General features: G+C 38.4%; 1 protein-coding gene across 1 annotated transcript in view; it reads left to right on the top strand.

Moving 5' to 3' along the window:
* Positions 1 to 16436, top strand: part of Rasef (RAS and EF-hand domain containing) — an 87201-nt gene that overhangs the window by 65294 nt on the left and 5471 nt on the right. Inside the window, exons 7-15 of the mRNA XM_004653073.2 lie at positions 755 to 823; positions 2889 to 2973; positions 4401 to 4486; positions 8836 to 9076; positions 9359 to 9496; positions 9597 to 9744; positions 10670 to 10751; positions 12077 to 12191; positions 15880 to 15999. Coding sequence (XP_004653130.2) covers positions 755 to 823; positions 2889 to 2973; positions 4401 to 4486; positions 8836 to 9076; positions 9359 to 9496; positions 9597 to 9744; positions 10670 to 10751; positions 12077 to 12191; positions 15880 to 15999 — 1084 coding nt within the window. The remainder of the gene's footprint in view (positions 1 to 754; positions 824 to 2888; positions 2974 to 4400; positions 4487 to 8835; positions 9077 to 9358; positions 9497 to 9596; positions 9745 to 10669; positions 10752 to 12076; positions 12192 to 15879; positions 16000 to 16436) is intronic.

Raw genomic sequence — 16436 nt, 5'->3', positions numbered from 1 at the left:
TTTAATTACTAGACTAAAATGAGCCACCGATTTTCAAGAAACTAGTTATGGCAACGTGGGTTGGTCAAGATCATCATTTTAAAATTAACAGACAGCTGAGTAGAATGATTTTACACTTGTGCCAACTTGGCCTTCCATGTAGAGAGCCCTGAGGTGTTGGATGGAGAGCAATTGCCTTGCCATGCACATGTCCCAGACAAGGTGCCCTGGATAGAAAACTGCCGTCTTATGACTAGTAGCTATACAGAGTCTGTGTCTGCATGTCTCTTTCTTCTCAGTGCATACACTGGGAGCATTGCTAACTTTTTTATGTATTGAAATTTTTCATAAATGTACATAATGTTTTTGATGATAACTCCTTATCATTACCTTCTCTTTGGCTCCCTTCCCTAATCTTCTTTCAACTGAATCTCTTTCTTTTCAAATTGTCTCTCTTTTATCTTGATGTATGTTTTCCCTCTTCCTCCATCATCCATGATGAAATGTCAGTGGGCCCAATATTATGTAGATCTTGTGCAGGTAATGACAGTTACCATGAGGTCATAAATGCTAGGGTCACTTCATGTTTAGATAGAATTTCTAAGTACTCCTTCATATCCTCTGGTTCTTACGATCTTCCCATCTCCTCCTCTTTAGTGCTGAGCACAAAGGAAACATATTTTTTGAAAAGGTAAAATAAGGCCTGGGAGAGTAGAATCAGGTAAGACAGGACTCAACACTAATTCTCATTTAAATATAAAATGTAATTTTACAGGGATCTGGAAATAATCCGAGAATACACGGAAGATCGCAATAGTCTTGAGAGGCAAATTGAAATCCTCCAGTAAGTTCTCATATAAGATACTCATTACATTTTACCTACCTTTTGTTAATAAAACATGTGCCACATGTGACATAAGCTGCCATATCCTAAAGTCCAGTTTGCAGATCACTGTATGTTTCTTCTCACTGTAGTGTATTTAGTATATCCACTACATTTTGTGATACTTCTAACCCTAAATAAATTATTCCAATTCAAGTATTCACAAGTCAGGTGACATGTCTATCATGTCTTTATTAGGCCTTTATGAGGAATAACAGCCTTGACCCCCCAGCTCTCTCTGCAGCTCTGCATATGAGCTTGTCAGGCTCCTTGCATGTGTGAGTGCCATAGGACAGTGCTTAAGCCATTATGCTTTCTCAGTCTGTGATGTTTACTAAAGGTATTTTTTTTCTTGGATTTTTTTTTTCTCAAGAAATCCTGTACCTGATCTGTTGACTTCATAACCAAGGTGCAGTAGTCCTATCCTGAAGGGTCGTCTCCACAAAACCTTCAACCCTCCTTCCTTTCACTTACACAATATTTTTTCTACTTTTAATTCACTAAATGAAATAATAGCAGGCTTAACAAGTTTTCCCTCACTGTTTTCTTTTTTTTTAGTTAAAAAAATTATTTATTTGTTTGAGAGAAATAGGGGAAAGACAGAGAGACAGAGAGAGATTGATTGAGAGTATGGACACACCAGGGCTTCCTGCCTATGCAAACGAACTCCAGATGCATGTGCCACTTTATGCATCTGGCTTTAGATGGGTACTGGGAAACCAAACCCAGGCTGTCAGGCTTTGCAAGCAAGCACCTTTAACAATTGAGCCATACAGCCTCTCCTAACGTTTTTTATTTTTATTTTTTAATGATTGAAAGAGAGAGGAAGAAGGAGAGAGACAGACAGAAAGAGAGAGAAAGAGAGAATGAGCATAACAGAACCTTCAGCCTGCTGCAAAGTCCAGACACATGTGCCCCTTGTGTGCATGTGCGACATTGTGTACTTGCATCACTGTGCTATGTGGGACCTGGAGATTTGTACATGAATACGGAGGCTTTGCAGGCAAGTGACTTAACCACTATCCATCTCTCCAGCCCTCCTCACTATTTTGTAATGTTCATTATGTCTCAGATATGGCAAATGAAGCAGTCACTTATTACAACTATCCCATCAATGTATTCACCCATTAACTCATTTGATGGATTTTTCTTGCAAGAACCTTATATGGGTAAGGTATATCTACCACTGAAGATAGAGTAGTGAACAGGAGAAACAGAATCTGTCACTTTATAGGGCTAGTGTAGAGGAAAAAGGCAGAAATTTACCATTAGTTATAGAAATAAATACAAAATTCCAAGTGAGAAAAGTATGATGAAATTAAGGAACATCTATTCCGTGGACCTTAACTGAGGAGATAGTGTGAAGCCTTGGTCTAGTCAAGAAGATCAAGGAATTACTCCTGAGTAGAGTGACAATTGAGCTGACTTCTGAAGGATGAAGTCACTATAAACAGGGAAAAATTAGCCACTTGGTGAGGCAAAGGTTGTTAATTACACTAGTTTTATAGCCAGGGTGTAACTGGTGTTAAATAACTTCCATGACATCACAAGAAGTAACTTCTTGATTTAGGTTTTAAACTCAGTCTGTGATCTGTAGTGAAAGGTTTGCTTGGTACAAATATCCCACGAGGCCATGAGCAAGATAAAACTCAAGATTTTCTGGAAGGATGCAGCATGCTGTACTGCACTGCATCCTTGCCTGGTGCTGAGCTGTGTGAACCAGCTTGCTGGGTTCAAGCATCTGGGGAATAAAGAGGTTCATGAAGCCTATTCACCCAGGAAAACTAAGTTCCATGGTATAGCTAGTTTATTCCTAAAGTGCCTCCATACCTGTAAGAGAGGTAACCCAGTGGTACCTGGACTAGGTAATAATAATCATATTTTGAGGTGTGAAGGGAAGTGGTAGAAGTTTGCTAAATTGGGTAATAATTACACATTCTAAAAGTCACTGCCTAAGAAAAAGTGGAAATGTTGATTCTCCACTGATACACTGTGTTTTGTCTATTTTTTTTTTTTTATTGTACAGAACAGCTAACCGGAAGCTGCATGACAGTAATGATGGCCTTAGGAGTGCCCTGGAAAACAGTTATAGCAAGTTCAACAGATCCTTGGTAAGTGATATCATTTCATAATATACTTTCTAAAGGTTGACTCTTTTTGAGGTGAGGAAAACCATATATAACCTTAAAGGTTAACTTCATGTGAATCTTTTTTTGTTTATTTATTTGTTTGTTATTTTTAAGGCAGAGTATCATTGTAGCCTAGGATGCTATAGTCCCAGGCTGGCCTTAAATTCACAGTGGTCCCCTTACCTCTGCCTCCCAAGTTCTGGGATTAAAGGTGTGCACCACTATGCCTGGCCATGTGGATCTTTTAATTATGTTCTTTCCTAAAAATAGAAAAACTAGTTTTCTAAATTAAAAATATGCTTCCCATCTTCAGAAATAAATGCCAAATATTAAGTTAGACATTCTAAGAAACTACAGAAAGATGCATTAGATCTAAGTATTTTCCTGGAGAATTTATGATATAAGTGGCATTAGTATGTATATAGATGAAGAGAAATGATACAAGAGAAAGTGGAAATCCTGTGGTGATAAAAATGTAATATTGGGGGCTGGAGAGATGGCTTAGCAATTAAGGCATTTGCCTATGTAGCCTGAGGACCCAGGGTCAGGTTCCATTCTCAAATACCTACATAAGCCAGATGCACAAGGTGTCACATACAATCTGGAGTTTACTTGCACTGTCTTGATGCCCTGGTATGCCCAACCATCCCCTCCCTCCCTCTCTCTCTCTCTCTCCCTCTCCCCCTCCCTCCCTCCCTCCCTCCCTCCCTCCCTCCCTCCCTCCCTCCCTCCCTCCCTCCCTCCCTCCCTCCCTCCCTCCCTCTCTCTCTCTCTCTCTCTCTCTCTCTCTCTCTCTCTCTCTCTGGCACGCACACACACACACACACACACACATTCACAGATAAATAAAATGTTGCATTGCAAGTCATGAAGAGGTAGGAGTGCTTCTGGCTGGGTATGAGTTTAGAGACATGCATATTCTTCAAGGTAGTGTCATTATTAGAATGAATGCCTTGGATTCATCCCCTCATTACAGAAATGTTTCCCTAGAATGTATTTGCTATGAAGCATCTTATCATACTTCTGGGGCTCAGCTTCCAGCATTAGTATCTAATGTCAAATTTGAGTGTGGACGAGTTACTCAACTAATTTATATTTTCAGAAGAAATAAGTCCAAGGAAAGTGATATTATAAATTATGGACATACCTGAAGCACTAGGTATTCTTTTATGAACTATGCAGTAGAATTTGGTCCTAAGACATGATGAGGAGAGAGAACTGTGGTCAAATATCTTGGCTAAAATATTCCAGTTGACTTTCGTGCTCACCTTTATTCATGTAGGATCCCATTGTTTTTTGTTGTTCTTACATTAGGAGTTAAAATGAATGTGTATGTGCATGTCCATAACCTATGTGGGGATGTATAAAATGGTTGCATGGTATATCAAATGATCACTTATATATTACAGCGCATAAATAATGTATCACCAGGGAATACAATTTTTAGAAGCAGTCCAAAATTTAATGGTCATTCTCAACCACTGGCTTATGACAGGTATGTTAACATCTGCTTGTTACATTATTTGAATTCTAGCTTACATTTTAAAAAAAAGGTACAGGTAAGTTGTATTGGAGATGAGTTAAAATAAGGATTATATATTTATATATAATTTATATATGAATATATCTTACATGTGTGGTATGTGTACATGCATATGGGTACAAATGTGGAACTATGTGGGCGGGGGGGTGGGCCAGAGATAAATATTAGGTGTTTTTTTAGTTACTCTCCACTTGTATTTTGAGATGTGGCCTCTGGCTGAGTGTGAAATTCACCAGTTCAGCAGGACTAGGTAATCAGCAGATCTGGGGATGCTCCTATCTTCACCTACCCTAGTGCTGGAATTAATAGACTGGCTTTTATGTGGATGCTGGTTCTTATACTTTCACAAGAAGTTTCCCCACTGAGTGATCTCGCCAGCCACAGAAATATATCTGAGTACCAATATATATTTCTTATAATCTTATTTTAACGTTCTAAAATATGAAATTGGAGAAAATGGAAGCTAAAAATGTTTGAGAGAGAGCCCTTTCTTCCTTAAAATCCCCTGATTAGTTTTATTTAAATTTTTTTTAAATATTTTTTTTTCTAATTTTTTTAAAATTATTTATTTATTTGAGAGCGACAGACACAGAGAGAAAGACAGATAGAGAGAGAGAGAGAATGGGCGCGCCAGGGCTTCCAGCCTCTGCAAACGAACTCCAGACACGTGCGCCCCCTTGTGCATCTGGCTAATGTGGGACCTGGGGAATCGAGCCTCGAACCGGGGTCCTTTGGCTTCACAGGCAAGTGCTTAACCACTAAGCCATCTCTCCAGCCCTAAATTTTTTGTTTATTTTTATTTATTTATTTGAAAGTGACAGAGAGAGAAAGAGACAGAGAGAGAGAGAGAGAGAGAGAGAGAGAGAGAGAGAGAGAGAGAGAGAGAATGGGCACGCCAGGCCTCCAGCCACTGCAAACAAACTGCAGACGCATGCACCCCCTTGTGCATCTAGCTAACGTGGGTGTCCTGGGGAATCAAGCCTCGAACCAGGGTCCTTAGGCTTTACAGGCAAGCACTTAAGCACTAAGCCATCTCTCCAGCCCTGATTACTTATATTTATAACAACTATTACACCATATGCCTCATCATGTCTTGTTTCTAAGATTTGAACTCCATGATAGGTACATGACATATTGTTTTACATTATGTATGATATATGAAGTTGAGACTATTGTTGTGATCTGCCATCGTTTCATTAGTCAACATAGTACATGAGCAACTTCACAGCCAAAGGAAACTTACAGAACAAATAGAATTCTGATTAGTAAAGATTTATGAGATTACGTGCATCCTATTGAGCAGTTCATATGGGAGAGAGTAACTGGCTATGATCTTGGCTGAGGCATGATGACTTTTCCCTGTCCTATGAAGGAATGTCAATAGACCCAGTCTTCTGAGTGTCTCCTACAGATGATCATAGTGCTTGTGATTTCAAAATAGAAATGGCTCTCTTACTCCAGGTACACCATTCTACTACATCTGGTGAGAGCAAGTGCTCAGTTCCCATTAGGGAAGTCTTGCACTGAAGATCCCTTCTAAGAAAACACTATACTGACTATTGTTCACTGATTCATTCAATTGAAAAGTGAACAACATTAATTTAAAGGCAGCTGACTACTGTCTTACTGATCAATATGGATTTTTAAAAATATATGGATATGATTTGATTTTCCTGGGCTAATATTTAAGATCAGCTTTAACAAGTAATGGAGAAATGCCTACAATATAAAAATACTCTAGAAATCTTACCATGAGTTATTCTTGAAAGAGTGACACCATGAGTAAGAAAGGCTCTTGTACTAGACTTAGGAGCTCCTCAACAGTATGTCCTAAGGGACAGTGTCATCACATCACCAGGGTCACAGAGAGGGTTTAGAAGAATGTAGCATCTATATGCTAGTCATTTTGAACCAGAACTAGAGGCCACCATGGTCTTCACTGATGTTCCTTCCAAGGGGTGATTCACTTGACACATGATGCTAATATGATGTTTACTTTGTGATGCTCATATAAAAACATAATCAAAGCATTCTGTATACTTAGTTTTATTGTTTGTATAACTTTGTTTAGTTTTACTTTTTAAATTTGTTTTATTTTTTAAAGAACTCTGACAAAAATTTAACTTGTTTGGTAATTTCCAAATAAAACCATCAGGGCTGATAAAAAGATTTAAACATGACTTTTAAAGGTTATATATTCTATATATATTGAGTTTGCAAAAATGTAATCTGCAGGCTGACTAGAAATTCACTGTGTAGCTCCAGGCTGTTTTTGAACTTACGACAGTCCTCCTGCTTTAGCCTCCTAAATGCTGGGATTAAAGATGTGTGTCACCATGCCTGGCTTGCAGGTATATTTTTCCAAGAGTCTAAATATTCATGGAATTGATACCTAATTGAATATCACTTCTGTGTCCCTTACTAAAAGTTAACAGAAAGACTTTTGAGCATTAGTAAAGACAAAGATGAAGTGGTTATGCTGTCTTATTAAAACACATACATACAAACATACACACATACACACACACAAATGCCTGGTTGACCACATAAATGGTTTATGAAATAAAATTTATGACTTGGAATAAACACTTCCCAATTGATATTGAAAGGAGAGAGAGAGAGAGATAGAGAAGGAGGTACACAGAGAGAAGTAAAAATCACCTTTTTTTTAGTTAATTTTAATTTAATTAATTTTAGTTAATTTTTTTAGTTAATTTTAATCATTTGTTAATGGTTCAAAAATGTTTTGGTCTTCTCAGATGTACATGGCTTATACTTAAATTACATTAAGATAACTCTCCCGTAAGCATTTGAATATCTAATTTATCCTACTTGAAGACCTATACTGTCAATTCTCCCTTTGCAACAAATCAAGAGTGCAGAGGGGATAGGAGTGTTGGGTATGTATAGGTGAAAAGTAAAATTTCAATTTAAGTTTAGATTTTTAAGAAAATTGAAAAGCAACACAAATGAAGTAGCAATGTTTTGTTTTTTTTTTTTGAGGTAGGGTCTCACTCTAGCTCAGGCTGACAGGCTAACCTGGAATTCACTATGTAGTCTCAGGGTGGCCTTGACCTCATGGCGATCCTCCTACCTCTGCCTCTCAAGGGTGGTGTGCACCACCAAGCCCTGCAAGTATGGCCATTCTTTTGTATTCACTTGTTTGTTGTTAACTTCTTTCTCACAACATTCTTGGGATTTCACAAATGGAAATCAGGAGTTAAAGGTCTTGAACTCATTTCATGTCAGACCAATGAGTCTGCATTTCCCATTGCCTTTCATTTAACCATGTTGATAAGAAAACAGAAAAAATTTGCCACATGGCCCACATTTTACCCTTGCAACAGAGAAGGCTATATTCATGTTCCAGCTCTTAGACTATTTCAAGAATAAAAGCATTAAGAGTCAAGTACATTGAACTATTCTCCTATAACTGAAGTTCCCTGTCCCATCTGGATTCCCACCTCCGTTTTAAGTAGAAATGTTATGTATAAATTCCTAAATGTGGCACACACCTATGTAATCAGAGAACTTAGGAGGTGGCGGCAGGAGGATCGTGAGTTCAAAGCCAACCTGAGGTACATTGTGAGTCTGAGAATAATTCTAGGCTATATAGCAAAATCCTGTCTCAAAAACAAAAAGAAGGGCTGGAGAGATGGCTTAGTGGTTAAGCGCTTGCCTGTGAAGCCTAAGGACTCCGGTTCGAGGCTCAGTTTCCCAGGACCCACGTTAGCCAGATGCACAAGGTGGCACACGCGTCTGGAGTTCGTTTGCAGTGGCTGGAGGCCCTGGCGCGCCCCTTCTCAATCTATCTCTCTATCTCTTTCTCTCTCTGTCACTCTCAAATAAATAAATAAAAAGTGAACAAAAAAAATAAAAAAAAAGAAGGTAGGGATAGAGGAAGGGTGGTAAGGAGGGAAGAAAGGAAGACTTGCTATCTAAAAATAGACATAGTATTTAGAATATAATCTGGAATAGCTTACATATTTTGTATACATTTTTATTAAAACATCTTAAGATTGTGTTAATAACAGTCTTGAATCTCATATTCTTTGTGTAAGGAATAGCAAGAATAATTAAACTATATTTATTTTATTTGAGGGATTTTGTCGTAATTGATTCTTGCACTGAATGAACCATTGTTGCCTTGATTGTTTCATCTTCCTTGATAATTGAAATACATTGTGTCTCTGAGCCAATGACAGCATTGGTCCCTTTGACCCTAATCATGACAATCTGTTACCTTTGTATTCTTGGGGGTCATGAACATCAGGTAAAGCTGTCTCTTCTCACTTCACCAGGTCCTCCCGTTCTTCTTATGTTGATGAAGATTGTGAGTCATTGGCCCTCTGTGATCCTATGCAGAGGATGAATTATGAAGTTGACAGCCTGCCTGAGAGCTGCTTCGATAGTGGTTTGTCTACCTTGAGAGACTCCAACGAATATGACTCTGAAATGGAGTACAAACACCAGAAGGGATTTCAGAGACCACAGGGTGCCCAGCACCTGCAGAGCCTCGGGGACAATGCATCAGACACAGATGTGAGCTTAGAAACCATTGTCAGGGCCTTCCTTTGGTTAAAATCACTGTGGTTGAGGTGTATCACCCATAAAAATCTGTTGTGGTCATGAGTATGAAGCCTAGTCACCAGAATGATTTTTATTTTCCTACCAAGTTAGAAAAGAACTCTCAGGGATTATCTTTGAAGGGATATACTGTTCCAAAACCATATTGATTGTAGAGTCAATTGCACAGTTTTATTTTTCTTTCTTTTTTGATACATGTCAGAGACTTAGGTTTTAATTGTCAACACATTTTCACAGGGTCCCGATCTTAGGGATGAAGAACGATATGACACTGACGGCATGACTTCTGTCTTGGACTGGAAACCCCCAGGGTCTGTCAGTGAAGGCAGCACTGTCAGTTCCTCCAGAAAGCCCATCTCAGCAATTTTACCTCAGGTAGGTACTTTTCACAAACAGTGAATTTTCTACATCATATGACTTAATAGGAAGAAAACTGGCACCTCCATGTTCATCTACTGTGGCTTTTTCCCCCTAGGTCGGCATGGCGGATGACAACTCCAGACCTCTCAGCTCTCAGAAGGCTTACAAGATTGTGCTTGCTGGGGATGCTGCAGTGGGAAAGTCCAGCTTCCTCATGAGACTGTGCAAAAATGAATTTAGAGGAAACACAAGTGCTACCCTAGGTATGACTGCTATTTCAGTTGATAATATGGCTTGATTTTCTTTTCATTAGGGATAATATACACAAATGCACAGATAGACACATCTCCATATGCATGTATGTATGAAGATGCTGTACATATATGTATGCCCTGCTTGTCTATACAGTGGGCCTTCGTAGAAAGTCTAACAAAGGGAAAACTGATGAAAGATATCAATCTGCTTAGCTAGTCAGAGCAAGCAAGCCATATTTCCAGCCAGAGATAATATATTCTTTTATTCAGTATATATTTCTTGAGTCCTATTTAGAGCCACATATGATTGTAGGGGCTAAGGCCGCATAATAAAGAAAGCTGACTTCATCTCAGCCTTGAAGGAATTTATACCCTCTGGAAAGAAATGGACAAAACCAAAATATAAACAATGAGGTTTGGAAAAAGATGCATTCAGGATGGCCAGGAAAAGCTTTTCTGATAGCATATGATAGCATATCAATTAATGTTGATAATATACCTATATATTTTTATGCATGTGTGTGTACCTGTGTCATGTGTGTTATATATATATATATATAACACATAACATATATACTTATGCATACATGTGGTATACATATAAATATCCTCTCACATGTATACATATACATAAACACATGCACATTTTATATAAATACACCTGTGACTGAGTTCATCTAATTATCTGTGACAATAGGAGAGAGTTTTTCCTTTTAGCAGAGATTAAGTCTTTCCGCAAGCCAGCTAGTCTATGGATGGTGCATCTACATACACATGTGTGGTCTGACTTATTAGGAGGTCATTCTCTTTGAGAGCCATGCCCATTCCTTACTGCCTCATGAGCTTTAGTTTATTTTATCTAAGTAGGGGCTTAAGTCACAAACTACTGCAGTCATTTATATCATATTCTCCACTCTCATATTTCTATTTGCAGGGGTTGATTTCCAGATGAAAACTCTCATTGTAGATGGAGAACAGACAGTTCTCCAGCTCTGGGATACAGCTGGGCAGGAGAGGCAAGTTATTTTCATGCTTTGGATTCTGCTTGGGTTTACAAAGACAAGACTGGTAGGATGCTTGATGCTATTTATATTCTTAATTGCATGATATTATTATAACTTTGCATATATTATAATTAAATTATTTTTGTTTTTAAATGTGTTTTTATTCATTTGATAGAGAAAGTGTATGTTTCTGTGTGCATGTGCATTAGTATACCAGAGTCTGTTGCCACTAAAACCAAACTTCAAATGCATGTGCTACTCTGTGCATCTGGCTTTATGTAGGTACTGGAGAATAAACCTAAGTTGGCAGGCCTTGTAAACAAGTGTCTTTAACCACTTAGCCATCTCTCTAGCACCTAAATTATCAATTGTGTTACATTTAAAATTATTATATGTATTTTAATAATAGTAATTCTCATCTTTTCCCACATCCTCTCCTATACACACACACACACACGCACACAGTCATGTAAGATGAGGGTCCTTTAAGCTTCTTTTGAACTGATGTTTGGTTGGGAAAAAAGAGTATACTTTGCTGATGGGGTGATGCAAAATTCCTGAATGAAATGACAGTGTGACTGCTAATTAGATGTGTGGTAATAAATACTGATTATGAGATAGTGTCAGATCTCCTTGGTTTAAGTGTAGAGACACCATACAGAACTGATACATTGTGTTTTCTTCTTTGTTGATGACAAGAAGCATAAAGTATAGGTTTTAACCCTCTGAGGACGGAATCTTCTCAGTTGTACAATAACTAGGTTTGGGGTTCCTGCCTCTATACCAGATACCATTAAGTGTGCTGAGATTCAGTGATTAGGCAGGAATGTGTTTCTCTAGCATTCAGGAGTTTCAACATCTTAATATATCTGTGATTAACAATGACCCTTATTAAAACATTTATAAAGTTGGTTTGGAATTCAGACACGAGTACAGTGAAGTATATACTTCCCATCTTCCTTCTCCATGCCTCTGGCATTGGGACGTTCTGCACTTGTTAACTCCTCCGTCTACCACCAGTTCTTCTCCTTCCAGTCTGCTTTGCGTTCTGGTAGCCGGGGTTGAATTGATTTTAATTGTGCTTTTATCACTTTCATCATTGTTGTGGTTATGCTTTGGGATTAAGAGACATTCTTGGGATTGTTTGGTAGAGAAAATGGTTGACTTTGATCAGTCACCAAACCTTTGAGACCTTAAAGATATAAAACAGTAATGTGTGGCTGTTGGATTCTTCCCCACTGGGCTGATTGTAAGAAGTAAGGAACACGCGAATGTGAGAAATTAAAAAGTGAGGCAGCCCCGGTTAACGGGTTGTGATGGGCTTTTCTCTTTTGCAGATTTAGAAGTATCGCCAAGTCTTACTTCAGAAAAGCAGATGGTGTTTTGTTACTGTATGATGTTACATGTGACAAAAGCTTTCTTAATGTGCGAGAGTGGGTAGACATGATTGAGGTAAGTATCACAGTAAAAAACTGGACAGTTATGCCAAGGAGTCTGGGCTGACTTTAAAAGTCTGTTTTCTGGAATGATCATAATTAGGAGCTCCAATTGAGGCTATCTGGGAGATTGACAGTTTCCAAGAGTGCTTGGCTGCATTGATCTCTTCCTGAGGTGCTTACAGGTTTCTCAGGAGCCAAGGATACTTCTGCTAGTAGCTTCCCAGAAAACACACACACACACACACACACACACACACACAAAACCTTCTGGGTTCTTTTACAGATAAAATCAAAACTCTGTGCAATTAAATAGAAATGCAGATAACCTAAAACCCCAGCTTGTATAAAAATGAAGTTCATAAGATTGGATGTGTAGTATGGTGGGCCCTATGGTGTCTGGACTTCCATGTGTGTTATAAATATAGCCGAGAACCACTAGGATGTGAGCATGGGCCAGAGTTCCAAGTATGCAGCACCTATATTCTCATCCTAGTTCTGGTCTTTCTGGGACCTTTAGAATGTAAGGTTTCTCTGAATTAAGACATAGCATTTTTAACATGTCAAGTAGGTACAGTCTGGGTTAAATAAAATGGTATCTTTCCTCTAATGTGCTTTCACATCATTGTAAATTTAAAGGTAGGAGATTATTTTGACATTTAATAAGTTCCTAACCATTATTTATCAACATAAAAACTATAATTCAAGCTATACTTCAGCATGTTCTCTTGAAGATATAAGCTAGTGGCCAAATAACTTTTGAAGTCAGTTTCACATCTATAATTTTAAACTGAACAGGAAGAACTGAGTGCAGTTTGATCTCAAGTTAGCCTGTAGAATTAATGTTCTCTCTTTAACTAAAGAAGTAATGAGGAAAATGACTATTGCACCTGGTAATAAGACTTCAACAGTGATAAGTAAATATGCCCTTTATTCTACCAAAACATCTTAAAATCATTATAAGTGCAACAAAAGTTACTCACATTTATATAATTTTTTTTTAATTTTTAATTTTTATTTATTTATATGACAGTAACAGACAGAGAGAGAAAATGGACATGCCAGGGCCTCTAGCCACTGCAAATGAATTCCAGATACATGTGCCCCCTTGAGCATCTGGCTAACATGGGTCCTGGGGAATTGAGCCTTGAACCTGGATCCTTAGGCTTCATAGGCAAGCACTTAGCCAGTAAGCAGTCTCTCCAGCCATATATAATACTTTTACTTGATGAAATTTTTCATATGTGTTGCAGTGCGGTTCACATTGCTGGTAGAAATCACCCAACCAAGAGTAGCTTCTGGGAAAAAGAGATTTATTTTGGCTTACAGGCTTGAGGGGAAGCTCCATGATGGCAGGGGAAAACGATGGCATGAGCAGAGGGTGGACATCACCCCATGGCCAACAGAAGGTGGACCACAGCAACAGGAGGGTGTGCCAAACACTGGCAAGGGGAAACTGGCTATAATACCCATAAGCCCACCCCCAACAATACACTCTCTCCAGGAAGCGTTAATGCCCAAATCTCCATCAGCTGGTAACCTAGCATTCAGAACACCTAAGTTTATGGGGGACACCTGAATCAAACCACCAAAATATGTTATAATCATTTTTGTCTGAGAGAGAAGTTTAGAAACATTCTCACATATTATGAGAAATCTGAGGTATAGAGAGTATATAGCATTTGCTGGCATTTGCTTAATATTTAGTGTGGGTGAGGGCTCAGATTGAACCTCCTGATTAACTCTTTCTTTCTTTCTTTCTTTCTTTCTTTCTTTCTTTCTTTCTTTCTTTCTTTCTTTTCTTTTGTTTTTGTTTTTGTTTTTTTTTTTTTGGTAAATCACTAGAGTAAATAACAGAATCACAATGTAAGCCTTAATGACAAGAAAGAAATTCTCAGGTACACGTGTAACCCCTACAGGAGAGGTATCTGTGTTTGTAGAACAGAGGACTTACCTGTTTTACTTTTGTTGTAAACCAGAGAGCAGTAAGCATGGAGCATATGGACCTCAGTTTTGTCATGCTAACTAAAGAATGACCTGTGATTTGCACGTTGGGTAGTATAATACCCTTAACTTAGAATCACTGTTGTTTGCAGAGGAAATTGCCAAACAACATATGACACTCAAGTCAAATAAAATTCTGTGGTCATGCATCTTAGTTGCATACTGGAGTGCAGTGCTCTAGAGATAAGAAATTAGGAAACATGTTTCCTTTGTTATGGAGCTGACTAATCCCAGCACTTTTTACCCTGTTGGCTACTCAAGGAGGGCACATTGCATAATTGGAGATGTACAGTCATTTTGGACCCAGGCCCTGGCCTCTACTTGTTGTTGTTGTTACTTTTTACTTTATTATTAGCACTTTTCACACATGTGCATAATGTATTTTTACACATTAAAATCTCCTCCTTTTGCTGTCTTTTGTCCTTCTCTCATTCCTCTTCACTCATCCCTCTTCTCAAGAAGCTCTTCTTTCCAATTATCTCTTTTTTATTGTGATGTCTTTTTTCTCTTTTCCACATCATCCATGATAAAATCTTCATTTGTCCCAGTATTATGCAAGTCTTGTTCAGGTAATGACAATTACTGTGAAGTCATAAATACAACAGCCATTTGATATCCAGAAGACAGTGTTTCATAGCACTCTTCCCCATTCTCAGCTTCTGACTTTTTTTTCCATTTCCTCTTCCACAATGTATCCTGAACCTTGGAGAGCACAATAAAGATGTTAGATATATCTCAGTTAGTGCTTAGTACTCAACAGTTACATATTCTTAGCACTTTTATGAGATTTGTGTCTATTAGTTAGCACCATCTGTGAAAAGAAGTTTCTTTCATCAAAAGTGTGAGCACCACTAATCTATGGGTATGAATGTACAGATTTAGAGGACATTTTGATGGATACACCATGTCCATTTAGCTAAATGGCAGTAGTAGATCTCTGCCCCCAGGCCTTTTGACCTTCCCATCTATAGTCTTTAAACTAGCCTTTTAGTAACATGCATGAAATTGCTCCCATGAAGTTGGCCTCAAATCCAATCAGGTAGCAGATGGTTACCCCTTTCACAGTTATGCCAATATTGCTCCAGTGGGTACATCTTGCCTAGCTGATCAATTATGTAGCTGTCAAGATCCACTACTAGGTAAGATTATTGACATTTTTTTCTCTCTCAGCAGCTTGCATAACACTTTGCATCACTATGACAGCTAGCCAGGAGGGAGAAGGGTTCCAACTCAATTTCTACTTGAGTCCTCAGTGTCCTGCAACCGAAACATATCTTTAGCAACAGGTCTTACCGTGTAGTTCAGGTGGGCAACTAAGAGATTAGCAATAGCTTGTATTATTTTGCAGGGGGATTACATGTTATTGTTTTACCTCACTGATTTTCAGTTTTATCATTTGCAAATGAGGGGAAATTATAGTTGCATTTTGAGATACTTTGAGATATTATTGTAAATGTAATGTGGGTCATTTAAATTATTGCAACTGGCAGTAAGACTTGGACCATGATAATTAATTACATTTTGTTCTATTCAAACTTGACTAAAAAGGATTGTGAAGGCAACAAAAGTATGTTTACATTTCTGTAACATTTGACATCCAGGAATGACTGGAAAATATGACAGCTTCTTTGATTGTTGTCACTGTTGTCATAATAACCAGTCATTATTTGATATATGCCTACTTTTTCCCTTCTTGGTAGGATGCAGCCGACAAGACTGTTCCTGTCATGTTGATAGGAAATAAAGCTGATCTTCGTGACACTGCTGCTGCAGCAGGACAGAAATGTGTCCCAGGGTATATTGGAGAAAAACTGGCCATGGTAAGAGGTGACAGTGAGTCCAAAATAGGGGATGTCATAGAGGAATAGTGACATTGCATTTCATTTTTGGCAACTTTGGCTTAAGATGTTCTTTGACAAACCTCCATCCTTTCTGATGGGGCATCTGTCCTTCCTCTATATTAGATCTCCTGGTTTCAGCTCAAGTGTAAGGAGGAAATGCTCACGAATGCAAGATAGCTTCATCACCCTTTTGCTCTTTGACTGACACTGGCAAACATGAGACAGACAATCTCTCACCTTCCTTCACAGCCTCTCTCAGTCCCAGGAATCTTTCCCTTATCCAGGATATGAGTTGAAAGGAAAGATTGAGTGTTATTTTTGAGAGGTTGGGTTTGACTCCTTAGGGTGCCAAGGGTAGAATGTATTGTAGTCTTGTATGACTGAAGAGAATTGTCTGAAATTATTGAGGAGTCATG

This window comes from Jaculus jaculus, chromosome 1 (genome assembly GCF_020740685.1).
Source record: "Jaculus jaculus isolate mJacJac1 chromosome 1, mJacJac1.mat.Y.cur, whole genome shotgun sequence".
Classification (NCBI taxonomy): Eukaryota; Metazoa; Chordata; class Mammalia; order Rodentia; family Dipodidae; genus Jaculus; species Jaculus jaculus.
This window is presented reverse-complemented; position numbering and strand designations above follow the sequence as displayed.